At 35.7% G+C, this 27,997-nt stretch overlaps 1 protein-coding gene and 1 long non-coding RNA gene across 5 annotated transcripts; both read right to left on the reverse strand.

Moving 5' to 3' along the window:
* Positions 1–42: 42 nt before the first annotated feature.
* Positions 43–27,952, reverse strand: kcnip2 (Kv channel interacting protein 2). The gene is made up of 9 exons (XM_084416803.1): positions 27,580–27,952; positions 5,645–5,743; positions 5,382–5,506; positions 2,127–2,196; positions 1,919–1,989; positions 1,589–1,696; positions 1,381–1,485; positions 1,055–1,117; positions 43–799 (listed from the first exon to the last, which is right to left on the reverse strand). Exons 1-9 carry the CDS (start codon positions 27,650–27,652, stop codon positions 752–754), a joined length of 762 nt encoding a protein of 253 aa, XP_084272929.1. The 5' UTR covers positions 27,653–27,952; the 3' UTR covers positions 43–751.
* LOC311295431 lies at positions 8,149–14,614 on the reverse strand. Of its 4 annotated transcripts, none has more exons than XR_014628326.1 (6): positions 13,630–14,614; positions 13,274–13,383; positions 13,134–13,177; positions 11,965–12,029; positions 10,278–10,379; positions 8,149–8,490 (listed from the first exon to the last, which is right to left on the reverse strand). It is a non-coding gene; the product is annotated as an uncharacterized lncRNA (long non-coding RNA). The 4 variants fall into 4 exon arrangements; XR_014628327.1 differs by having other exon boundaries at positions 10,278–10,308; positions 13,630–14,607; XR_014628328.1 differs by lacking the exon at positions 10,278–10,379 and having other exon boundaries at positions 13,630–14,601.
* Positions 27,953–27,997: the final 45 nt, after the last annotated feature.

The raw sequence follows: 27,997 nt of genomic DNA on the forward strand, positions 1-27,997 counted from the left end.
ATTTACTGACAATTTTACGATAGTCCATAAATGATTGCATGGCCAATAAAAAAGAAAATGTTTAAAACATATATAAACGTAAAATTGCTTAAGTAGTGTAATGCGATTTCTGTGTTCAAATGTCTTATCGTCGGAAATAAACTGCATTAATGGAATAAATAAGTAAAAATCATATATAAATGAATGAATTTATGAGAATGTAAAACATTTTACCAATGCTCCATTGCGAATCAGCCAACAACAGTCCCACTTTTGCATAGTTCATATGTCAAATTCCAATGATAATTGAAAATTGCTGTGCATATATTTACAATAATCTTAAGAAAATGTATTACAACACAAATGAGTAAATAACATCTGACATGAATCATTTTTGTAGGTTGCGCTTATAGGATTTTCACACATTCTTGAGAGATAATGGTGACATTATATATAGCGTTAGTGCACTTAAACAAATTACAATTGACAGACAAATTACAAACTGAAAGATTCACATTTTATGTTGAACTGGCTTAAAATATCTAATCACATTATATTTAAAAATATATGTAAAAAAAATGCAAAGACAGTGGCATATAACAGTTGATCTTTAAAGACATAATTTCATCCTCAGGGTGTGAAATAACGTGGCATGCTCATATTGCACCAGTTCAGTCTTTTATACAAGATGGAGGAAGTCATCAAGCAGACGCCACAACAGACCAAAAACTGTTGTTGTTCAGCAATATTTGCCAGATATCATCATGCAGAGCTAAACTACATGATCCAACATATGCATGGACTCCATGATGGCCTCGTCCTGAGCAAAAATGAAAACAATTGGTAAAAAAGATCAAATACAAAACAAAGAACATACTAAATATCATTACAGGTCATGTAGGTATCAGCTTAATTCATTTAAAATGCATCTTGGAATGTTAATTTTGACTTTATAATGAGTCTTTATAATGAGTAGTCACATTAACAATCAACAAAAAGTCACAACATTTCTATTTAATACCAAAAGCATAAAAAATATAGAAATCATAATTCATTTTTGGTGTCGCCCTTGTACCGTTTGACACGATTCCAGGAATTCCTCTATTGTGACGATGCCATCGTTGTTGCGATCCATTTTCTGAGTGCAAACAGGAAAAAACAATCAATAATTAGAGACCTATATTGTGCCAGAAATATGGCAAGCATTAGAAATAATAATAATTCAATAATAAATAAAATAACAATAATTCGTTTTATTTATGGACTCCCAGCTAACAAAAATACATTCTAAGAACGTTTTGCTTAAACGTTTTTTTCTCGGTTATGCAAACGTTTTTATTTATTGTTTTGCGAACATTATGAGAACATTACTTTAGAATCAAGTAGTAACATTGAAAATACCTTGAAGAAACTTTCCACATGTTCTGTAGGAGCACTGTCCTTCATATACGGATGCGTATACTTCCCCATCATATCATAAATGGACTTCATAATATCATTCATCTCCTAAAACAGACAGAACAAATGAATGAAAACAGTAATGGGTTCACAATGGATGGCTAAATGCCTGAAATAAAGGTTAAAATAATACAAATAAAACATAAAATACCTCTTTAGTGATGCAGCCGTCTTTATTGAGATCATACAAACTAAAGGCCCAGCACAGTCTCTCGGTGACGGTCCCACGCAGAATGTTGGACAGGCCAACCACAAAGTCCTGCAGCCAATGAGAAATACGTAACATATTTATGATAATAACAGCAATTCATGTATTGATTTGGTTACATAATCAGATTTTTGAGAAGATAACAATTTGAAATAAAAGCATAAAATCCATGTAATTGACTTGAAGTTACTTTTTACATAACAATTGTGTATTACTATATGGTTTCAAAAGAATTCAAATAAGTATAAGTATATGAATAAACGGCAAACCGACCTCAAAACTAACCGCTCCGTTCCTGCGTCGATCAAAAGCCTCAAACAGGAAATGTGCGTATGCACTAGAATCTGCATATGAGCGTAAAACATTAGACTTAATTTGAGAAACAAAAGAGGGATTTATGAAGCCCAGGTCTAAATTTGATTAATTATAGCGTTGGAACAAATTAATTAAATTGAATTACCTTCATGCTTTATTCACTTACCTCCTTGAGGAAAAAAGTGAGAGAAGATTAACTTAAAAGTCTCTTCATTCACTGCTCCAGTGGGACATTCCTGTAAGGCACAATAAAATACTCATAGACAAAAATATACTGAGAGGATATTTACAATATATGTAATAGTCTTAAAGGTACAGTCACTTTCTTTTTGCCTGTTTAATAGAGTGCATTAGCGCCCGCACACTTTTTCAGTGGCGTTGATTCCCAAAGTATTTCTTCCATTAATTTCTCCCATAGGGATTTCACAAATGTCTTCGTTAAAGCATTACAGTGCATGAACCAAGCAGCTTCAAGATGAATCACAACGTTGCAAACTTTGATTGAAAAAGACAAAGGTACAAGACTATGTACTTAACGGCTTTAGAAATTGAACTACACATTTTTTTTAAAGAACTACAATCCCATGAAGCATTGCGAACAGCATAATCGCATAAAAACGATGGAGACTCATTTATAAATATTGATTATATAGAGAAAAACAATATTTTAAGTTTCATTGCAAATTTTGCATATAAATTCAAATATTGAAGTATTTTGAGCGTGTAGGGAGACTGGATTACATCATTCACAGTGCTTCATGGGAGTTGCACAGTAACTACTGAGGCTGACTCCCATTCATCCGGCCACCAGAGGGAGCCCTCTCCCAAGTATTGATCATGGACTGTTTCATTGGTGGTTACTCCCTGTTTGCCACCAGGGGCATCCAGCCATAGATATTATATAATAAAGGCTAGATGTCTTACGGCGGAGTCACTTCCGGGATCACCGGCGGCCATCTTACCACAGGGAAGCTGTGAATTAAGGTGAGTGATCAGCACGCACACAAATCCTCTTATCTCGCTGAAATCTTGACGGATTTACAAACGGTTTGGTTTCTTACAAACGTTATTAACGTGGCTATAATTCTTTCATATGGAAGTCCATTGTTATAATTATTCATATGTATGCAGTGTCATAACTACATCTCTGACGTTTATAACAAACCAAACCGTTTGAAAATCGGTTGAAAATTGAGCAAGTTATGGTTATTTAAAAGTACATGCACCATGTTACGAGTGAGCGAGCACCCTGTGGTAAGATGGCCGCCGTGTGCGGACGTCGACCTCCATTGGCCAGCAGCGCGGACGAGACATCTAGCCTTTATTATATGATATCTATGCATCCAGCATCCAAAAAGCGCACCACCCCCTGAGGGCCGCCATTGGCTAACAAGCCATCACCTGCTGTTAGCATTCCATTGACTCCCATTCATTTTGGCGTCACTTTGACAGCGAATAACTTTACATCTGAGGCGTTTAAAGACTCTATTTGTCCATTGTTTATTTCTAAAGAAACACGACAATGTATAAAAGGCTCCATTACCTTGTATCTTATGTTATGGCCCCGTAGAAGCAGTTTTTGTAAAAATAGGCTAACGATTGCGTCATAACCACGCGACTCTCTGGAAATTACCGTATAGACAGGAGGAGAAGCTCGCAGGCAATCAGGGGGACGTGGAGGCATAAAGTCCGATAAAGTCAAGGGAGAAGCCCATAGAGAGTCATAAAGTTGCTCCTGGTCCTAGCTCATGAACATCTCCTACTCACGCTCTCCGTCTCTGCAAGTTTCGGAAGGGAATGATTCAGATTTCTCTTGGCACAGCTACTAGAAGACAGACGGGTTGCTCACGTCACATCTACGTCGTCAAGCTCAGTTTGAGTCTGCGCAGTACGCTCGACCATCAGGAAGTGAGAGCTTCTAATTTGCCTCACTTTTCTCTGTTGAAACCTATGGGGTCGCTGTGTCCAGCTTATATACTGTCTATGTTTGCCACATGTATAAATAGCCATTTCCATGCCACTGCTCTTTGCGAAGTATTGCCAGTCTCCACTGCCTTGCCAAGTGTTTTCCATTGCCTGCTGTTCTTGTCTATTGTTTTGACCTTCATGCCAGTTTCCTTGGATATCGTTTGTTGGATTGCCCTTCTGCTTTGTTTGCCTGGTTGGATTGTTTTCAAGTTCCTGAATTTCTGTCTGTAATTTCGACTACATCTCGCTTTTCAATTTGGATTTGTCTGCTGTGTGATTTCAATAAACTTCCTGCAAATTGATTCTAACTTTTGCTCTTTTGGCCCATTTTGCTGGTTGTGACTCTCTTATTGGTGGAATCATGGGTAATGTAGTTTCACACCATGAATTACGCTGTTAAACATGACTTTTAAAAATAAAGGCTGACGGCTTCAACAGAAAAACTGTAAAACCTGTATATAAATGTATAAACTTAGGGTGTGTTGAGACAATGCTGTGTGCCGGGATAAATGTGCTTGTTGTCTGTGTGAACTATGATGAGAAGAACCAGGTATGCTTGAGCATTCTGTCCTTTTTAGGGTCGCATCTTGTGACACCACGTCTGGTTTTTGGTTCGTTTAGATGTCCTTAGTCTATGTAGTGTTCATCTCTCAGTCGAACCACACCAGAATTTGTTTAGAAACAGACCAAAACCAACCTTCTCAATAGCCTGGAAATCCAGACCCAAATCTGAAAGATTAATGGTCTGGCGTCGACTAATGTAAATCGGCCAGCTCGAGGGGCGGCACCAAGCATGCATTTGAAAATTTCACTGCACGCAATTGGATGATTACACTACGACCAATCACAACAAGCCCCATACCTTAGCTAACAGCGGAGCTAACTGGTAGATTAGACTCTTGTTGCATCCGGTCGGCAAAAACGCCCTTCTTGCAAAGGAACGATTCGAGCGCCGTCTTCTGTTCCTCTTTTAGATAAAAATCCAAGTCTAACTCGTTCATTGTAGCGGCCAAAGCCGTTTCAAACAACTGGTGTTCATCCAAAGCCATCTTGCAATGTTTACTAATGACTTCGACGTCATCTGTTTAGCTCGCCTCTGGCCCGCCTATATCAGATAACCCGATGTGATTGGTGCAGCTCGGATACAAGGGCATATTTAAAGCATCATTACTCGACGCCAGAGTAACTCGCTGAGCAAATTCAATTTGTGCTCTTGCGAGAACTCTGGATTTCCAGGGTCCCTTTGCAAGGGGCTCGATCCTCTTGTTTGATGCGTAACCAGGGTTTGCAGGCAGCGTTTACACTTATTCAAATTAACTGCACTTACAGAGCAATCGCACAAGGGTTCGCTTTAATAAAACCATACATGCCAAGTGTAAACACACCCTTAATGTTGGGTCTATTAACAGGCCAAACTGGTGAGGACCTTATACAAAGGCATTGCGTTCCTTACATTTTTGAAACTTCTGTAGAGGACTTTTAGCTCTGCTCTGGTGAACTTGGTCAGTTCCATCAGTTTATCCACACTATCCGGCCTGTAGCACACGGTAGCAATCTCAAAATCCTCCTCAATGCTGTCTATATAACAGATGAAAACATTAAAAAAACATACAGAAACTGCAGAAACGGTACTGAATTTATGTTAGAGAAATATGTCTAATCAGTCAAGGAGAAAGAATGCACAGAAAGGAAAGCATCAGACAGTGGGTCACTTGCTTTGCCTGACAGCTGGGTTTGAGTCCACATGACAGCAGGGCAGGAGCTTGAGGAAGCGCTGTTTCATGTTCCTTTTCCTCTGGCCTGAGGGAGGGTTACCTGCAAACACAGGCAACTGCTTAGCTACGCAGAAGTGCTTTGTAAATCAATTGCATTACAAGGACACAAAAGTATTCGCAAAATGGCAGTCAGTCACAGTCAGTTGGCACAGTTTGCTGCTCTGGCTTTGATAAAAAAAATGAATCGGATCACTGAATCTGAAGAATTGAATTTGACACACACTGTTTCTTTGACCCTTTTGAGTGTGCTGGACATGGCATTTTGATATCAGTGTGTAAATTCCATAGAACTGGGACAAATTGAGACTTCGGTGAAATTTCACGGGACAAAGTACAGTAGGTCCATAGTGTAGCGATGCATGAAGCACCGCTTATTCAGAGGCAAAACCAAGCAGTTTTATATATATTGATAAACATGATGAATTCGAGTAACAGTTCAACAAATTTGAATCAAATGTGAAATCCCCACAGGAAAATTTCTCCCTCACGTGAATCATATGAAAGCTTGTTTCCGCCACGGAATTAAAAAATGAAAGAGGTAATTGTGACTTTTTAGCTCACATTTCTAACTTTTCTTCTCAGAATTCTGAGGAAAAAAGTCAAATTCTCGCAATTTCAAGAAAAGAAAAAAAAAGTCTGCATTTTTTCTCATAATTGTGAGATATAAACTGCAAAATATGAAGTCAGAGTTGGAAGATATAAACTTGCAATTCTGAGGAAAAAGTCAGCTCACAATTCGGACTTTATAACTTGCAATTGAGAGTTTATTTCTCAGTTCTAAGAAATACCTAACCTTCCATACAATCACAATCAATTCAGGCGTTATGATTTTGTAATTATGAATAAATTACAACTTATACAGAATAGAGCTGCTCGTGTAGCACTTAGGTGCAACTATAGGAGAAATATTATATTAATGCACAAAGATCTTAACTGGTTGTTGGTTGAAGACAGACTGTTGTATTCACTGTTAATTCTCATAAGAAATATTTCCATCTCAAAATTGCCTTCTGTTTTGTTTAAGCATCTTTGTAGACAATCACCAGTACAGTACCAGACATCCCAGCTAGAAATTTTTTGTTCTAAAAATGTTCTAAGAACATTAGCATGTATTGTTCTATAAATGTTTTCAGCGGCTAGTTTTAGTTTTGTTCTCAGAATGTTCTTTTAAAAGTTTGGAGAACATTCTTTAAAAACATTATTAAAATGTTTAGTAGTAACATTCTTTTAACATTATTCTCTAACGTTCTTAGAAAGTTTTCAGCGGCTAGTTTTAGTTTTGTTCCCAGAATGTTCTTTTAAAAGTTTGGAGAACATTCTTTAAAAACATTATTAAAATGTTTAGTAGTAACATTCTTTTAACATTATTCTCTAACGTTCTTAGAAAGTTTTCAGCGGCTAGTTTTAGTTTTGTTCCCAGAATGTTCTTTTAAAAGTTTGGAGAACATTCTTTAAAAACATTATTAAAATGTTTAGTAGTAACATTCTTTTAACATTATTCTCTAATTTTCTCAGAACGTTTTCAGCGGCTAGTTTTATTTGTGTTCCCAGAATGTTTTTTTAAATGTTTAGAGAACATTTTCTAAAAACATTATTAAAATGTTTAGTAGTAACATTTTTATAACATTATTCTCTGACGTTCTTATAATGTTTTTAGCGTGTAGTTTTATTTTTGTTCCCAGAATGTTCTTATAAATGTTCGGATAACATTTTTTTAAAAACATTATTAAAATGTTTAGTAATAACGTTCTTATAACATTATTCTCTAATGTTCATAGAACGTTTTCAGCGGGTAATTTTATTTTTGTTCCCAGAATGTTTTTTTAAATGTTTAGAGAACATTTTCTAAAAACATTATTAAAATGTTTAGTAATAACATTCTTATAACATTATTCTCTAACGTTCTTATAATGTTGTAAGCGGATAGTTTTATTTTTGTTCCCAGAATGTTCTTTTAAATGTTCGGATAACATTATTTAAAAACATTATTAAAATGTTTAGGTGTACCATTCTTACAACATTATTCTCTAACGTTCTTAGAAAGTTTTCAGGGGGTGTTTTTATTTTTGTTCCCAGAATGTTCTTTTAAAAGTTCAGATAACATTTTTTTTTACAACATTATAAAAATGTTTAATAATAATATTGTTAGAACATTATTTCTCCTAAAAGGTAGAATAACATTCTCTAAGAACACTCTAAAAATGTTTCGTGATGATGACCTTCTATAAATGTTTAATCATAACATTTTTAGAACATTATCCCTTTATTCTTATAAAGTTTTTAGCAGGAAGTTTTATTTTTATTCTTAGAACGTTCTTCTAAAAGTTAGGATAACATTCTCTAAAAATACTCTTAAAAATACTACTTAACATTCTTATAAATTTTTTAGTGGGAAGTTTTATTTTTGTTCCCAAAATGTTCTCTTAAACATAAAAAATGCTTAGCTTGTTAAAACATACAATTTTATTAATCTCTAAAATAAAACAAAAATCTAACAGGTTTATGAATGGCATTCACATAAATTATTAGAAGTTCTGCGTACAGTAGATGCCCAACATTAAATGAAGAACTCAGTAAAGTCCAATGTGCAATCACACGTCTTGACTGCTGTTTGCTCAGAGCGCTCATCATCAGTCTTTGGTTGTCTTGGTTCTTGCAGAAAAAGAATAAAGTCATCTGCATTAATAGGTGTTCTACTGTTCTTCTCTTCTTCTTTTTCAGCTGCTATCCCAGTTAGCAGAATTGAGCTCCATTCTCAGTGTGCATGGTAGAGTTTTTCCTCATAGCCTATAAAAGAAGATCATGCAACAGTGTAAACAAAAATAATACAAATACATATTACATATTAAGATCACAAGCAATATTGACTTTGAAAACTTTCAAAATTAGCCAGCCTAATTATTAATCAGAAATTAATTAGATTAGTTTATTTAAAAGTATAAATATGATACCTTATGAGTATCTATTTTGTTTCTGTAATTTAAAACATATACTTAATCCATTATATACATGTTAAAGGGATACTCCACTTTTTTTGGAAATAGGCTCATTTTATAACTCCCCCAGAGTTAAACAGTTGAGTTTTACCGTTTTCTAATCCATTCAGCCGAGTTTCTGATATTTAGAAGAATGTCAGTAACCAGACAGTTTCTGGTCTCATTGACTTCCATAGTATATATTTTTTCCTACTATGGAAGTCAATGAGACCAGAAACTGTCTCAATACTGATATTCTTCCAAATATCAGAAACTCGGCTGAATGGATTCGAAAACGGTAAAACTCAACTGTTTAACTCTGGGGGAGTTGTAAAATGAGCCTATTTCCAAAAAAAGTGGAGTATCCCTTTAATAACACAACTAGAGGCTAAATTATTTTAACAAACTACAAACTTGGCTTGAGAAGTGTGAACCTCGAACTCAGGTAGCCTTGAGCACAGCTGCAGCATGTCACAGCACTGCCCACGATGCTTTTGCTCTGATGTAACAGCTCATTTTCATCAGTTATATTGTCTATGGATTGTTACATTTCTTACAGATTTCTGCTTGTTTTAAATCAGATACAGATAAAGTAGTACTGCATTTGAGATAGAACAATTTCTAGTGTGATTTAATCATACCTGTGAATCGTCTCTTTGCTATTAGCTAAGCTGTAAGTTTTAGTTACTTCAAAAGCAGAAAGAAAAATATGCTATAACTTCTGTTTCTTATTGAGAAATCACAGGACAGTGTTGACACTAACTTTTTGTGCTTCAGTAGGTTTCTGTGTGCGCACAATCTGCATGTTAAATGTGAGCTACTGTCTGTGCATATGAAAGCTTGTTTCCGCCATGGAATACAATTTTAAAAAAAGGTAATTGCGAATCACAATTCAAACTTTTTTTTCTCAGAAGTGCGAGATATAAACTCGCAATTGGCAGTTTGAAAGTCAGAATCACAGGATAAATTAGTAAAACCTGAGAAAAAAAAGCAATTCTGGCTTATTTTTTTTTGCTGTCGTTTCTATATGAGAACATTAATGCACTTCATCAACACAGCCGCTCTGAGAGTCACTTCAGCAGCATTTTAGCTTCATTTGAGAAAAACTATCATCATATCATAAAACACAGAGAAACTCAAAGGTCTACACGGCAATCCGTCAAATAAAAGTTTGGTTTAACCTTTGAAGAACGTTTTGCTTAAATCATTACATTTTAAATAATTGGTTATAGCAATTTAATTAAACCATTCAAATGGAATCAAGAAAAAAAAAAAATATATACTTTTGGGAGATGCGAGAGCGAAGTAGTCCAGTGATAATTAACAGGCAGCCATGGTTAATGCAATTTGCAAAGACCCGCCCCCTTTAGTTACTGTTGCTATGTCCAACAAGCCATGGCGCTCTCACGCCACACATCATGTTGTCACGCAATGAAAAATACATTGCGGATCACAGAAAAAACGCTGAAACGTTTAAACGCAGAGACAAGACAGAGCAGGTTACTTTTGATATGAAAGTTGAAACAAAGTCTCAACGTTTAATTTGTGTAATTTTTTTAGAAAAAAATATTTTTGGTAAAATAAAAATGTAAAAAATACCTGTCAATCAAACTCCCTCGAAGGGTGAATTCTGAGGGGAGTAAAAAAGACAGCTCACAATTCTGATATTTTCTTGCAATTGTGTGTTCTTGCCTCACAATTCTGAGAGAAAAAAAACAACTGTAATTTTACTAATGGAAACAGACAGTAAAAAAGTGGACTTCAAAGATTTCTTATTCTGTAGCTCCCTGTGGGATTTTTTTGACAAGTCCATAAAAATGCATCCATCCATGATAAAAGTACTCCACACGGCTCTGGCAGGTTAATAAAGGCGAAAGGTGAAGCGAAGTGATGCGTTTGTGTAAGAAACATATCCATATTTTATATTTTAGGGCTGGGAATCGATTAAAAAAAGTAACTGATTATTTACACAATTTGCTGTAATTACATGCAATTAATTGCATTTCCCCCAAGCTTGTAATCATCAATATTTAAACTTAGAATAACCTAATTAAACAACAAAAAGGAAAAAAAGGAACAGAAAATAGCCCTGTATTAAAATAATATTAAACATCAATATATCAATATATTATTATTTTCAATAATCAATCAACATAATAAATTTAACAATTTATTATTATATATTTTTTTCTAATTATCAAAATAAAACATAGTCCTACAAAGCTATTATTACAAGAGCATGTGATCAGAGCAGGTAATTTTACCATTGTTGTCAGCATGACTATACCAGCTCAGTAGGGCTATTTCACAGAAGTCTACTACTGAGAAATTTCACGTTATTTGACTTTGCTTTTCCAGTGCATGATCGGTACATGATTGGAGCGTTTGGGCCGTTAACGACAGAGCAGAACGCGCAGCGCAAACACGGAGCAGAACATTGAGCAAAGAGCTCAATGTTTGCTCAGTGTTGTGTGTGTGTGTCAGTGCGCCGACACACACACACGGAATGGAGAGCGCGGAGCGGAAAAGACCCGGTCATGAAAGCTGCGCGAGAATAAAACCTGATCGCCAAACACGGAGGGGCGGGACGGCATATTTTGCAGCCTTTTCCGCAACAGGAAGTCATTAAAATGAGGCAAAAAAAGTGCTGCGTTAATTGCATTTTTTTTATAAACTCGTTAAGCATCTCAAATTAATCGCGAAGATTAACGTGTTAATTCCCCCAGCCCTACCATATTTATATTTTTATCGACTTAAATAACTAGCTTCCAGCAGACAGCCATATGCAAGTCAAATTACGCCCAAAGAGTTAGTCAACGCATCGATACGCATATGAGCCTGCAAGGCTACGCATCACTACACTTCGGCCGCCATATGCGTCTATGAGTAGAAAAATGTGTCGTCCCAGTTTTTGATACGCGACGCACCGTTGTATGCAATACTATGCGTTGTTGGTGGGGGCAAAACTGCAAGTTGCTTGCGTCCGACATGTTGACTATAAAAGGCTCTTGTCGGTGCATGACATAGGAGTAGCATAAGCTTTGACGGCTCTCGCGGTTCAAACAAACAGGGCTAGGCAATAAATTCAAGCTCCTCCCACATTTCTCTTTATATGATTCTCTTTAATGATAATTTTTCTAAAAATCTCTGTGGAAAGAAAGTCAGATATAAATCTGGGACAGATATAAATCTGGCACGAGGCAGAAAAAAATAGATCATTTTTATTTTGGAGTGCATTGTGCGTTTAAAATTGACTACGGTTTTATAAAATGCAGTGGATACTTACTAGTGATGGACTTGTTTCTCTGTTGGTGCCTGTTCTGCTCCGTAAACATTGGTCCAATGCTTGATCTTAAGAAAATGTAAAAAGTGTGTTAATGTGTGTTAACAGACTATTGATCTGGGTGACATAGGACCATTTTTTATGTTTTCCTTAAGTGTTAGGCTATATAAATCTGGAGAACCCTTACTAACATTAACCATGGTTTTGCAACACTAACTAAATGGTAATAAATTATTGTAATCAATCCACCATAAAAATATTGTTTCTACACTTTACTATAATAAAAACCATGGTTAATTTAGCAAAGGACCCTGGGAACATGTCCTAAAAAGAACAGCTCATCCAAAAAATAGACTCTCTATCGTTATTTACCGGTACTCCATGTTGTTCCAAAACTGTATGAATTTATTTTGTATAACCTTAATTAAGATATCTTGAGAAATGACTTCACTGTTTTTTTTTTTTTTTTTCATAAAATGGGTTCCAATGTTGTTTAATTCCCAACATTCTTGTGTTTCAGAGAAGTAAGTCATACAGGTTTGAAAATAATTTCATTTTGAAAGGACATTTATGTTATGTATAAAGACACAATGTTCTCAGTTCCCTCATTGTAAAGCTCCTATGCTGAGGTTTATTTTATTTTATTTTTTCAAAATGTTGCAAGTAAAATGTTCTAATTGTGTTAACTTGTCACATTAGAAGAACGTTTTATGAAGAACATTCAACATCTCATCTCTCAATGATATCCTCAAAACATTTCCCTAACGTGACAGAGAGAATGTTCTTCTTTTGTTATCATGAAACATTGGGACAATGTTATATTGAGATCATTGTACAACTTTAACTTTAGCAACATTCCCAAAATATGCTCAAAATGTTGCAAGTAGAATGTTCTTCTTTTGTTATCATGAAACATTGGGAACATTTGTTTCCATAAAATGGGTTCCAATGTTGTTTTATTCCCAACATTCTTGTGTTTCACAGAAGTCATACAGGTTTGAAAATAATTTCATTTTGAAAGGACATTTATGTTTGGGTCAGCTAGGCCCATAAAAAATCATATCAAGAAGACAGGTACAATTTTGACAGGAGGGTTTGGACCAGTGTGCCTTTGAGCAGAGTTTACATGTTCTGCCTCTATTTCACGTGTATTTTACTATGACAATACTCACCGCAACTGAAGATCATGTGGCTGGATAATTTATTCCCAAAATTCCTGGATAATGGGAAACACACACATACAGCAATATTATTAGCTATTTGTATTTACTTACTAAAAGAGACATAAAAAGCTTGCAAATTTTTTACTCACCAGCTCAAAAACATATTATGATGATGACTCATCATTTTGACGGTAACGTTAGGCCGATATCCCGCGATCATTCAAAAGCCTAGTTTTCATAGTGTGGTTCGAGTTCCTCTCTGTATAAAGACACAATGTTCTCAGTTCACTCATTGTAAAGCTCAGACTATGCTGAGGTTTATTTATATTTATTTTTATCAAAAACTAACTTAGCTGACAATATTTAGCCTAACGTTACACATGCAGCCTGAAACATTGACATAATATCGATATTGCTCTAGTCGCATTTAAAATTAGCTTCTCAATTTAACACACTATATTTTGATGTAGCAGAATGTATTTTTATATAAAATAAAGTTATTTACCTTCCGCAGATTGCAATATGTCCGTTACACGTAGGCTACGTTGTTAAAATTCGTTGTCCATTTACATCCCGCAACTCGCTCAAAATAAAAATGTAACAGTACGATGCAAAATAATCCATGTTTTAAACAATGTAAAAGCCACAGAACCGAAGGAGGCTAGTACTGAAGATTCTCCCGAGCAGCAGCAGCGCGCACACACACACACACTCTCACTCTAACAGACGAATATTCAAACTTCAAACTTGACCAGTAAAAGGCGCGCATAGCTGCCATTGGCCAGATTCCTGGATGACAGTCTGAATAGCCAATCATGCTCAAAACAACTCGAAGAGACAGCCAATAATGTGGTAACATTGCAATTACAGGAAAAGATTACATGTTTTAAAAGAAAGAATATGAAAAAAATGTGCACGGCTATTTATTTAGTTGTATTTGTAAGCTGGCTGTTATATTTAATCAATTGGTTAAATGGTGTCTTCATTGCAGTGCATGATAAAAAAAAAATAAACTTACAATAACATATAAATAATAATAATAAATTACACAAATAATATATACCATGTATAACAACATATATTTACCACTGCTCTGCCAAACAGCAGTTTAAAAGAGCAAACATATTATATATTAAACAGAGCAAACATTGCATATGTAGGCTATTCATATACAATTCTGTATACCTACCTACATGAAAAACTAATGGATTGGTATCATGGTAACATTAGAGTTACATTCATGTGACCCATAATGATCCTTTTGCACTTTAACAAAATATTGACCTTTCCTTTAGAAACACTCTTATGCCTAATAATGTCAACTTGCTTTTCACCCTGTGTGGCACAGTTACACAACCTGTTGGTTTAGGGTAAATCCTCTGTCCAACACAACACTTTGGTAACATTGGCATAATTCTATACAAGTTGCAACATATACCCCGGGTTTCACAGGCAAGGTTTAAGCCTGTAGTCCCAGACAAAAATGCACGTTTGAGCTGTTTTACCTGAAAGCAACTTGCACTGACATATCTTAAAATATGTCAGTGCCATTGTTTTGTCTCAAGATGCACACCAGTAATGTTTCTTTTTCTTTTTTCTAAGGCACATTTTTAAAAGCTAATTAAATGCACTAAGGCCTAATCCTGGCTTAATCTAAACTCTGTGAAACCGGGTCTGGGTTAGAAATTAAGGGTTAAGGTTAACCCTAACCCTAACCCTTGTCTACAGACTTTTATTTAACAGCATGGATACTCCAAGGTGTTGACTGCAGTGGTTAGGCCTTTAGCGTTGATACAGGACGAATAACTTCTTACTGTGACAGTCTGTAATGTATTTTAGCAAAGAGTGTTTGTATGGATTGTCCCTAATTAAGCTAGAGCTATTGGTGCATTCAAGTCATGTCATAAAGATCGTATTTACAAGTTGAACGCCACCACAATGATGAGAATATGAGTAGGAAGCTCAGGATTTTCTTTAACCCTGATCTTGAAGAGTTAGGGGTGTGTCAGTGGGAAACATTGTGGGATACCACTATACTTAGGTATTTAGCAGTGACAATGAAGTAAGCTAATGCCTGCACAAAATATGATAGCATTAATATGTAACAGTATAATATGTGATGATAAAGTTTACAGTGGCTTCATTAATTTAAAACATTAAACAAAATTGTAAAACCTCATGAATACAAACTTCCCAGGAGGACTTAAATGCACCATATGTTCCATCGTGAACCCTGTTGGCCTGCTGTCTGACCAGCAAGCTCAATTTAACAATAATTGTGTAGTTTGATTGCTAAATGTTACATTTAAAATGTTCTAGTGTTGTTAACACGTCACATTACAAGAATTTTTTTTAAAAACACTCATCATCTCAGGTCTCAGTGATATCCTCAAAACATTTTACGAACGTTGATTTGATAATGTTCCTCCTCTGTTATTATGGAACATTGTGCCAATGTTTTACTGAGAACATTATATAATCTGTTATCTCAACAACATCCTCAAAACATCCTTAAAATGTTGCAATTAAAATGTTCTAATTGTGTTAACACATAACATTACAAGAACGTTTTATAAAGAACATTCAACATCTCATCTCTCAATGATATCCTCAAAACATTTTCCTAATGTGACAGAGAGAATGTTCTTCTTTTGTTATGACAAAACATTGGGACAATGTTATATTGAGATCATTGTACAAACTTTAACTTTAACAACATTCCCAAAATATCCTCAAAATGTTGCAAGTAGAATGTTCTTCTTTTGTTATCATGAAACATTGGGACAATGTTATATTGAGATCATTGTACAAACTTTAACTTTAGCAACATTCCCAAAATATGCTCAAAATGTTGCAAGTAAAATGTTCTAATTGTGTTAACTCGTCACATTAAAAGAACGTTTTATAAAGAACAATAAACATCTCATCTCTCAATGATATCCTCAAAACATTTTCCTAATGTGACAGAGAGAACGTTCTTCTTTTGTTATGACAAAACATTAAGACAACGTTATTTTGAGATTATTGTACAAACTTTAACATTAACAACATTCCCAAAATATGCTCAAAATGTTGCAAGTAAAATGTTCTAATAGTGTTAACTCGTCACATTAAAATAACGTTTTATAAAGAACATTCAACCTCTCATCTCTCAATGATATCCTCAAAACATTTTCCTAATGTGACAGAGAGAATGTTCTTCTTTTGGTTTTATGAAACATTGGGACAATGTTATATTGAGATCATTGTACAAACTTTAACTTCAATAACATTCCCAAAATATCCTCAAAATGTTGCAAGTAGAATGCTCTTCTTTTGTTATCATGAAACATTGGGACAATGTTATTTTAAGATCATTGTCCAAACTTTAACTTTAACAACATTCCCAAAATATGCTCAAAATGTTGCAAGTAGAATGTTCTAATTGTGTTAACTCGTCACATTAGAAGAACGTTTTATAAAGAACAATAAACATCTCATCTCTCAATGATATCCTCAAAACATTTTCCTAACGTGACAGAGAGAACGTTCTTCTTTTGTTATGACAAAACATTAAGACAACGTTATTTTGAGATTATTGTACAAACTTTAACATTAACAACATTCCCAAAATATGCTCAAAATGTTGCAAGTAAAATGTTCTAATTGTGTTAACTCGTCACATTAGAAGAACATTTTATAAAGAACAATAAACATCTCATCTCTCAATGATATCCTCAAAACATTTTCCTAACGTGACAGAGAGAACGTTCTTCTTTTGTTATGACAAAACATTAAGACAACGTTATTTTGAGATTATTGTACAAACTTTAACTTTAACAACATTCCCAAAATATGCTCAAAATGTTGCAAGTAAAATGTTCTAATTTTGTTAACTCGTCACATTAGAAGAACATTTTATAAAGAACAATAAACATCTCATCTCTCAATGATATCCTCAAAACATTTTCCTAACGTGACAGAGAGAACGTTCTTCTTTTGTTATGACAAAACATTAAGACAACGTTATTTTGAGATTATTGTACAAACTTTAACTTTAACAACATTCCCAAAATATGCTCAAAATGTTGCAAGTAGAATGTTCTAATTGTGTTAACTCGTCACATTAGAAGAACATTTTATAAAGAACAATAAACATCTCATCTCTCAATGATATCCTCAAAACATTTTCCTAACGTGACAGAGAGAACGTTCTTCTTTTGTTATGACAAAACATTAAGACAACGTTATTTTGAGATTATTGTACAAACTTTAACATTAACAACATTCCCAAAATATGCTCAAAATGTTGCAAGTAAAATGTTCTAATTGTGTTAACTCGTCACATTAAAATAACGTTTTATAAAGAACATTCAACCTCTCATCTCTCAATGATATCCTCAAAACATTTTCCTAATGTGACAGAGAGAATGTTCTTCTTTTGTTTTTATGAAACATTGGGACAATGTTATATTGAGATCATTGTACAAACTTTAACTTTAATAACATTCCCAAAATATCCTCAAAATGTTGCAAGTAGAATGCTCTTCTTTTGTTATCATGAAACATTGGGACAATGTCATTTTAAGATCATTGTCCAAACTTTAACTTTAACAACATTCCCAAAATATGCTCAAAATGTTGCAAGTAGAATGTTCTAATTGTGTTAACTCGTCACATTAGAAGAACATTTTATAAAGAACAATAAACATCTCATCTCTCAATGATATCCTCAAAACATTTTCCTAATGTGACAGAGAGAACGTTCTTCTTTTGTTATGACAAAACATTAAGACAACGTTATTTTGAGATTATTGTACAAACTTTAACATTAACAACATTCCCAAAATATGCTCAAAATGTTGCAAGTAAAATGTTCTAATAGTGTTAACTCGTCACATTAAAATAACGTTTTATAAAGAACATTCAACCTCTCATCTCTCAATGATATCCTCAAAACATTTTCCTAATGTGACAGAGAGAATGTTCTTCTTTTGTTTTTATGAAACATTGGGACAATGTTATATTGAGATCATTGTACAAACTTTAACTTTAACAACATTCCCAAAATATTCTCAAAATGTTGCAAATAAAATGTTATAATTTTGTTAACTCGTCACATTAAAATAACGTTTTATAAAGAACATTCAACCTCTCATCTCTCAATGATATCCTCAAAACATTTTCCTAATGTGACAGAGAAAATGTTCCTCTTTTGTTTTTATGAAACATTGGGACAATGTTATATTGAGATCATTGTACAAACTTTAACTTTAACAACATTCCCAAAATATGCTCAAAATGTTGCAAGTAGAATGTTCTAATTGTGTTAACTCGTCACATTAGAAGAACGTTTTATAAAGAACAATAAACATCTCATCTCTCAATGATATCCTCAAAACATTTTCCTAACGTGACAGAGAGAACGTTCTTCTTTTGTTATGACAAAACATTAAGACAACGTTATTTTGAGATCATTGTACAAACTTTAACTTTAACAACATTCCCAAAATATGCTCAAAATGTTGCAAGTAAAATGTTCTAATTGTGTTAACTCGTCACATTAGAAGAACGTTTTATAAAGAACATTCAACATCTCATCTCTCAATGATATCCTCAAAATATTCTACAAATGTGACAGAGAGAATGTTCTTCTTTTGTTTTTATGAAACATTGGGACAATGTTATATTGAGATCATTGTACAAACTTTAACTTTAACAACATTCCCAAAATATTCTCAAAATGTTGCAAATAAAATGTTATAATTTTGTTAACTCGTCACATTAAAATAACGTTTTATAAAGAACATTCAACATCTCATCTCTCAATGATATCCTCAAAACGTTTTCCTAACGTGACAGAGAGAACGTTCTTCTTTTGTTATAATGAAACATAGGGACAATGATATTTTGAGATCATAGTACAACTTGTTATTTCAGAAACATTCCCAAAACATCTTTTGAATGTTGCAGTTAAAATGTTATATCTTAGTTTTCATATAACGTTATAGGAACATTTTTTTAAATGAGAAAACATCCTTAAAATGTTCGGTAAACATTACATTCAAATGTTTTCTTTAGAACATTAACCAAACTTGTAGGGAATGTTAGCGAAAGTTCTGAGAACGTTCCCTGCTAGCTGGGATGCAACTAAAGGCAACTTCACCTTACCCGTAGCAAGAACAAATGCCATAAAAAACACTGTTATGTTCAGAGGTATGAAGGAATGGAATAAATTGCCAAAGCATATTATACTTACTAACAATTTAAATAAATTCAAATTATATGTAAAACAGCATCTATCAAAATAATACATCTGACTGTTTATATTTATTTATATATGTGTGTGAATGTGTGTACATGCACATGTGTAGGTATATTTATAGGCGTATGTGTATGAATGTGTTTTTATATGTGTGTATATTTCATGCACGTATGAGGGTACATACATTACGTACGTTGATTTGTGTATATACATGTGTATATGTAGGTGTATATGTGTATGTGTATTTACCTTTTCAAATTACTTGTTGTATTTTTAAAAACTTGTTTGTTTTTTTGTTTTTTGTTTATGTACATATTTTTCAGGACCCCAGGAAGAATAGCTGCAGCATGGCTGTAGCTAATGGGGATCCTTTCAATAAAAAAAATTAAATAAAAAAACATGGATATAAGCAATATCACACAAGCAAGAGTGTTGTTGTTCTGATATTCAGACCACAGAGTGGAATTACAACTATAATACAACCGTTCAATAAAAGTTAATATCAAATAACTTACATTTTGGACATAATATTGAGAATATTTTTTTGCAGCGTTTTTTTCTTCTTCCTTTTTCGTTTTGAAATATGGATTTACCAGCTTTCCAGTAACTCTGCTTGGAGCAGGGGACCATCCACTGGAGGACAATGCCCGGGACTTTATCAATCTGGCATACTTGAATCGCTATCCGAACCGCTGTCCAAGGCACGTCTTCCAGTGGACAGTCCAAGGGAAGATTTTGTGGTGTTTGTGGAGTTGGTGTGGATATGTAGTGGATCCAGCGCATACAGAGAGCTTGAGCATCTCGCGATGCATGAGCCAGTCTTCTCCTTGGCTCCTCCCTCCCTCGGCTCCACCAGAGGCCATCATCCTCGCGGCTTCACCAGGCTCCCTCGTCCCTCCGGCTCCGCCTTGGTCAAACATCACCCCGCCTGCTCCACGTACTTACTGTCCCGTCTCTCCACACCTTCGGCTCCATGTTCCCGCTGGCTTCGCCTCGGCCCTCGGTCCCACCGGCTCCACCTTTGAATCTCATCGCTGTGGCTTCGCCTCCGGTCCACTACCATCGGCTACATCTCCATCAGTCGTCCCCTTGGTGTCATCAGCCAAACCTCCACCATGGCTCCTTCCTCTGGGTTGGGTTCTGGGTCCGCCTGGCTCCTCCCACTGTCATTGCCACCCTGGTCTCTCCCTCCGTCAACTCCTTTGATGTCCTGCCGTTTGCCAGCCCCTCCTCCCCACCCTCCCTCCTCTGTTGGACTTCTTGTTACGGTGCGAGGACGCGTCTTTCCGGAGGTGGCGTACTGTCAGAATTGTGTTGTTCATTGTATTTTGATTTGGTTCTGTTTCTGTTTTCCTGCCATATGTATCCTGACCTATGCCTTGTTTGAAATCGGCCCCTATACCCTCATTTACTATTCCCAACGTTACTCCACTAATATAGTCCACTTGAAGGAGTGAATGAAAACGAGTGAGTGAATTCGGACACCGAGTGCGCCAGGAGGGCTGCCGCTTTTGCATAGTTTGTGCTTGCTGTTTAATAATTAATTGAAACGTAGCAAACTGGCAGCTCCAGTAGTAATGAAAAGATTGATCCTGAACTCTGTCATGGAAACTAGCATGTATAAACGGTAATTAAACAATTTAACAATCAATTAAAAAGGAATTTATACCTGTATGGTATTAGGCTGGACAAGCACGGTTTTGGTTTGGCAGCGCCATCTCCTGGCGAGATGCGGGAATTCATTCAGCACACGACTCTCACAGTGCATTATGGGTATTCTCTAGCTGCTGAGTGTACATTGGTTTTACACTTGTTATTGCGGTTCATTGTGGGATTGAATTCAATTCAATTCAAAGAACTTTATCCATTAGGAACTTCATTTGTGTTGAGCATCAATGCGTGTACGGTTCCACAAACACAGCACAATATACCACACACACACACACACATGCATTACATACAGTTCCATGTAAATAAATAATAAGTAATAACTAATAACTAAAGCTTGCAAAATACAATAAATACATGATAAATAAGCAGTAAACATTAAAAAGGTTGCGTTAAAAATAGAGAAATAAAGAGATATTGTCACCAAATCCGCACCTTGGTGAGTAAATTTATCAACCATTCATGTTTCTAATAGATGTGGGCACAAAACTTGTCATAGCTCTCTTGGTCCTAAATATGAGTGATCTGTATCTGGCCTGAAGGTAGAAGACTATAGTGGCTGTGCAGTGTGTGAGTGGTGTCTGAGGCTATTTGTGTTCCTTTTATTTTTGTCCTCCTGTTATAAATACTGATAAGCGATTCCTGCACCTGTCCGATTATTTTACTACTTATTGTTATGATTTTGTTTAGTGTGTTTTGCGATGGATATTGGATAGTGATCCAAACCAGGCTGATATATTTTGAAAGTTATTACAGACTCAATGAAGCATTTGTAGAAAGCTATCAGGACTGACTGATGAACCTGAAGTCTACGGAGCTTCCTCAAAAAAAAAGAAAGAGGCGCTGCTGATACTTAGAGAAAATGTTTTCACTGTTTAGTTGGAAGGTAAGTTTGTGATCAAGTATTGTCCCAAGGTATCTATATGATTCAACCCTTTCTATTGGCTGGTTGTTGACTAACAAAGTGGGAATGATGGAAACATCCTTGCGGAAGTCAACAACCAGTTCCTTTGTTTTAGAGGCATTTGAGGTCAAGACAGCTCTGCTTGCACCACTCCGCCAAAATGTCCATCTCAGTCTGTAACTCTCCTAGTGAATTAGTGGTGTCCATGATCACAGTGTCGTTGGAATATTTAGTGTATATTATACCTGGGTTATTGCTCCTACAGTCATTAGTGTATAGTGTATACAGAACCGGTGAGATTACAGAGCCTTGTGGGGCTCCGGTGGATACTATCTTAGACGAACTGAGGTGACCGTTGACTCGGACCCTCTGATGTCTATCTGTCAGAAAAGACAGGATCCATAGAATAAGGTGGGGGTGCACGTCCATTTGGAGCAATTTTTGTCCCATCAGGTGAGGTTGCACTGTATCCACAAAGCACTCGAGAAATCCACAAAAACCAGTCTAATGAATGACCAGGGCTTTTCAAGATGGGAATAAGTGCCATGTAGCAGTGTTAACCCCTTAACGCCCACTGTCGCAAATTTGCAACAAACCCCTTCCATTCAGACTGCAGGCGAGATAGCGTGTGTTTTCCCCCAATGCCTGTTTGTGCACATTCGATACATACCTAGGAACATTTTGCACGCACTGGTTTCTCGTAGGAGCAATCGGAGTGGGAACTACATCCGGGTCACCGAAGCTAATATTTTGGTTTGCAAAATCCGCATATCAAGGGCGCAAATGTGGAGAAATTGGCCAAAATGAGTTAAGTTGTGCTAAGATAAAAATATGTACTAGCTTATTGATTGCTTCTATAGCTATGTTATTCATATAGACTTCATGTGACGAATACTTTTTACGTACTTTGTAGATTTCTGTTTGTAGCAAATTTGCGACATTGGTCCATAACGGCTGGATTTGGCTAATGGCTATATATTATAATAATGCTATATTTAGATGGTTTCAGCCCAAATTATTATTTTTTATTTTTTTTATTTTTTTTTACAAAAAATAGCATGTTAGGATATAACACTATAAGAATATATAATGTATGCACTGGAGAAACAAGGAAAGAGTTTAATAGAGTGTAACATGGAATGTATAAAAACTACTATTAATGTTAGGGAGTAGGAGAGTGTTTTGTTTCTTGCTGTTGTCAAGATTCATTAATTTGTCAATTAAAGTTTAGAAGTTCTAACAACTTTGTGCCATGAATAAAATCTACATACCTGAGATGGGAAAATGTGTTTTATTAATTTTACCATTTTGTAAAAAACATTACCCTAAATGCCCGGTGTTGCAAATTTGCAACATACCAAAATTTCTATTTATTTGGTGTGCAAAAGTGAAATTGATAATCTCAACATTATTTACCATCTACTTAAAGGCAAAAACACACATCATTTTTTTTATATATACAGCTATATAAATTCAGGCGTTAAGGTTAATATGGCATCATCCACACCTCTGTGCGGGGGTCAACATACAAACTGACCTCCTCCTGAAGCTGGGAAAGAATAAGCCTTTCAAAGCCTTTCATTACCAGAGATGTTAATGCCACAGGCCGGTAATCATTGTTGCAAGTGGGATTGCTCTTTTTGGCTATTGGGCAGATGACTGAGGATTTCCAGGTTGATGGAATTGAATGTTCTGAGAGAGAGCGGTTGAACAGATAACAGAAAACACCTGCCAGCTGGCTGCAACAGGCCTTTAGCAACCGGCCACAGATCTGATCAGGTCCTGGTGCTTTGTTAGGTTTCATCCTCTTCAGCATGAGTTCCACTTCCTCCTGCCGCAACTCCAGATTTGCTTGGGCAGATATCATAGGAGTGAGCTCAGCTATTAGCTCCTTCCTCTCTTGTGAATAATCAAACTGGTCAAACCTGGAATAGAATTGGTTAAGGTCCTCTGCCATGTTGACAGAGTCTCTTGTCCCGGATAATGCTGAGTTGTTAATGGGGAGGCCAGCCAGTGTTTTAACGCCTCGCCAGGCATCCCTAGCTTTGCCTAGTTATGAGTTAATGTCCACTATGGTTTCGGACACCACTACAAATGGCCGTCCCCTCAAATAGTGCCCTATTTAAGGGTATAGGGGGTGATTTCAGACACAGCCCTAGTGTTTACCTGTTAGTCTAATTAAGTTCACCAGTTGATCATTAAGTTTCCTCATTTACCTCTGTGTATTTAAGTCCTGAGTTTCCCTTGTTCATTTGTCTTTGGTTTTTTGATTTACTGTTTATAAAATTTTTACTGCTGCAATTAGTCCCTGCATCTACTCATCCTTGCTGCAATTATTTGTGACAGACAGTTACCAGCAAACATTTGTTCCTAGAATGTTCTGGGAATGTTAATGTTCCCAGAACAGACATCCTAATATTCTCTGCTGGTTAGCCAGGAAAAGTTGTCTTTACATAAATAAAACATTCCCTGTAGGTTTGGACAATGTTCCCCTAACATTCCCAGTATGTTCCCATGACATTCCTATTTGGTTTCCAAAAAAATAACCAAATGGGAACCATATGGGAACGTTAGGGGAACGTTCAGTGTTTGTTGGGACTGCTGTGGCGTTCCTAAATGAATTGTTGAGTGAATGATTGAATCACTTATAGAGATAGTCGCTTATCAATCATCCGTATCTCCAGCTTTGATGAAAAGAAAAAAGAAAATTCTTAAGGGAAATTTTAATTTTGTGACTGACGTATAATTTCAAATTCTAATTATCAGAACATTTTAAAAGAATTTGAATTTCATGGTAATGAAATGACAGACATATGACATTGCAGTTATTTTACGTCATAATACTACCAAGTATTATGAAGTAGTATGTAACTGGAATGTTCATGGTTATCTTATAACTTTAAGAGACCGTACTCACGACATTGTGAGTTTGTAATTTGGTGGTAATATAATTACGAGCATGCAACATCGTAGTTGTGTTCCATTTGTCCTCAAAAGTGGGAAAGTCCTAGTTCCCAGTAGGAACTTTTAACTGGAAACCTCCCTCAAGTCAAAGTCTGGAAAACCAATTTGGCTGCTCAGCGCATTAACAATAAGTGAAACAGAAGTAATATATTGTTTATCATTAGAACTTATTTTTGCTTGTCTAAATAAACTCAGTTGTGCTATCCAACTGCTATTTGTGACATGATTGAATGAATCATGACTTATAAACACAGTAATCTTTTGGCACTTACTGATGTAACCTGCAAAAAATTCCTAACTGGAGCACCAATAGACTATCAAAGTTTGGAACAAACCACACTCACTAAAACCAGTGCTAATGAGTCATGAATAAAACATCAAACTAAAAGTCAGAGGAAAATAAATAACTTATTTTCAGATCAGACCTGAAATCAGTTTCACTGAACGTATTTGTTACTGTTGGCACTGAGCTTTATGTACATATCTATCATCAACCAACCGAGTTCATGTCACTTCATTTCGGTGAATTATTTCAAACACCTGGTTCTCCAGAGCACTGGGATGGAAAAACAAACAAAACCAGCGCTACGCTGAACACACAGCGCATGCGCACAAGCATCACATTCAGCTGCCCCACATTCAGTTTATGAACATCAACACACTGAACAAACTATGCTTCGCCAAATGATTGAGGTCATTTATACATTGATAAATAGTGTGCCTATTCCCTATTCCTATTATCATTATACATAATGTCTAAACGGCAGATTAATATGACGTAGCCTATCAATTTTAATCTTAACACATGGCCACCCAGAGTATTTTTTTCCTATTTTTTTTTTACATTTTAATAGGAAAGTTATCGATTAATCATGACTTTTGTGTACGTGTGATTTCAGTTGCTCCAGCATTTTCTCGTAAATTTTAGTACGAAAGTTATGGATGAATCATGATTTTTATGTAGTGATTTCAGTTACTCCCATATTGTCTCCAATATTGTAGAGAAATGTTAGATCACAGTGAATTCACACTAAACGAACAGAATGAGAGTTTGACACAATGATATCACAGAGGTCTCTCGCGGTGAGCTCACAGTTTGAGCACAGAGTGAGTGCGCTGTGAGGTTACACTTTTAGCAAACACTGTGACCTCACGTCGAGACCACATCGTGAGTATCCTGGGAGCTCGTGGTGAGATCAAATTGTTGACTGGGCCAGCTTTAGGATTTTAGGATCCTCTGTTTTGAATAGGAAGCTCCAGTGGAGGAATAGCAGCGGTGTCATGTGGTTGTAGCGGGAAGTTATCGTCAGCTGTCATCTCACAAACACAGTTTCATGTTGGACATTCATGTATATTTATTTAACGAATGAATGAAATAATGAATCACTTGGCTTAGCCTACAACCGATTGCTATGGAGAACGAGAATGCTCCTTATCAACTTGCGTGCACTTCGTTTATTGACACCTTTCTTGTTACGTGACGACAATCTGTTCGTCCATCTATCTGTCCATGCAGTTTTTATGACCTCAGTTATTGAGACACTGCAGTGAATATTATATTAACATTATAGATCGACTTTAGGCAACGGTACAGCTGTGACACTGACAAATGGGAGGCCTGACTAAACTATACTTGACTATACTTTATCAATTATTTAAGCGATATTATAAAGCCTTGTTATGACAAGATATGAGATATGACTAGCATGAAATGGGTCGAGTGATTTATTTCGACCTATTTAATAGCCTACTTTGCTGGGGGATTAGTATTAATATAGCCTATAGTTGGTTGACTGGTAAATTAGTTCAATAAGATAGTTGGTAAGTGTGTTAGTTTGGTTGTTAATTTACTGATTTTACTGCAAATTAACAAATCTAAAACTGAATGTAGATATATTATCAAGTTTGTTACTGTTGCAGATTTCACAGAAAATTAGCTAGTTGTAAAGTATGTTAGCTAGTATACTAATTTGTTTAGTTAGTAAGTTATCTAGCTGGTTAGCAGTTTAGTTAGCAAGGCAGACTTGCTAACTTAAGTTTAAATATATATTTTAACCACCACCAGTGTAAGTAGTTTTATTGCACTGCAGTGTTGCAAAAACTGAGGTCATAAAAACGACATACATTAATTATCATATAAAATAATTCATGCTTTTTAACATAGCTTGAGATGGAGTTTAGCATGTCACAGAATGTCGAGACCCAGATCGGCTATTGCAGTGTCTCTTACAAATATGAAACACAAAACGTGACTAATTTAACACTGTTCAGTTAAATAAGTCATTTACAGTTAGAATCGACAGTGACGAAGTGAAATTATGCAAATCTAAATCATATCTGGATAAGCGCAGCATGTATTATGCAAAAACAGCCTTTAAACATTAAAACCGTGAAGCGTAATATGATTAAATTGCAATATCTCTCATTAAAATGCGTCATTCGCACAACAACTGTAACATTAACAGTTTTTTTGAGGAATTTGACGAATTCGATACATGGGAAATAAGGCGGTGAAAGTATTTTTGAAAAGTGAAAACCTAAAACAACTAAAATGTCAGTCAGTGTTTGTCGGGCATAATGTCAGCAAACTTTATCCGAGAACTGAGAAAAATATAAATAGTTCGTCGTCGTGGTAGTGTTTCGTGTCATTCGTGTGTGATGTTCAGTGCCCTCACCAGTCAGCAGGTCGCTGGACCCTTCGCATTCTCCAGTAGTGTTCAAACTCTCATCTCTAGACTTCACCTTCATGTCGTCTTCGCACGGAATACACTCAGATAAAATACCTCCAATCCCGTCAGAGAGAGAAACACTATTGCATTACCTGCCAATAAAGCCAGGTAATGTATATGCAGGGCTTTAGAGTGTGAATAATGCTGTTATATTTCCATTAGAAGTTCCCATCGGTCGTCAGCTGCGTGCAGGGTTGACTTTGCTCCAGTATCCGGTTCGTTCATGCGGAACATGTGTAGACTGTTATGACTGTACTATCAAAGACAGTTCTTCTGTGTTATTATAAAAGAGTCTCTGCACCGCCTCACTGCCATCTGCTCTGCCCTACTGCAATATGAATGAAGTTGCTCAGTGAATCAGGAC

Source organism: Rutilus rutilus (genome assembly GCF_951802725.1).
Source record: "Rutilus rutilus genome assembly, chromosome: 8".
NCBI classification, from domain to species: domain Eukaryota; kingdom Metazoa; phylum Chordata; class Actinopteri; order Cypriniformes; family Leuciscidae; genus Rutilus; species Rutilus rutilus.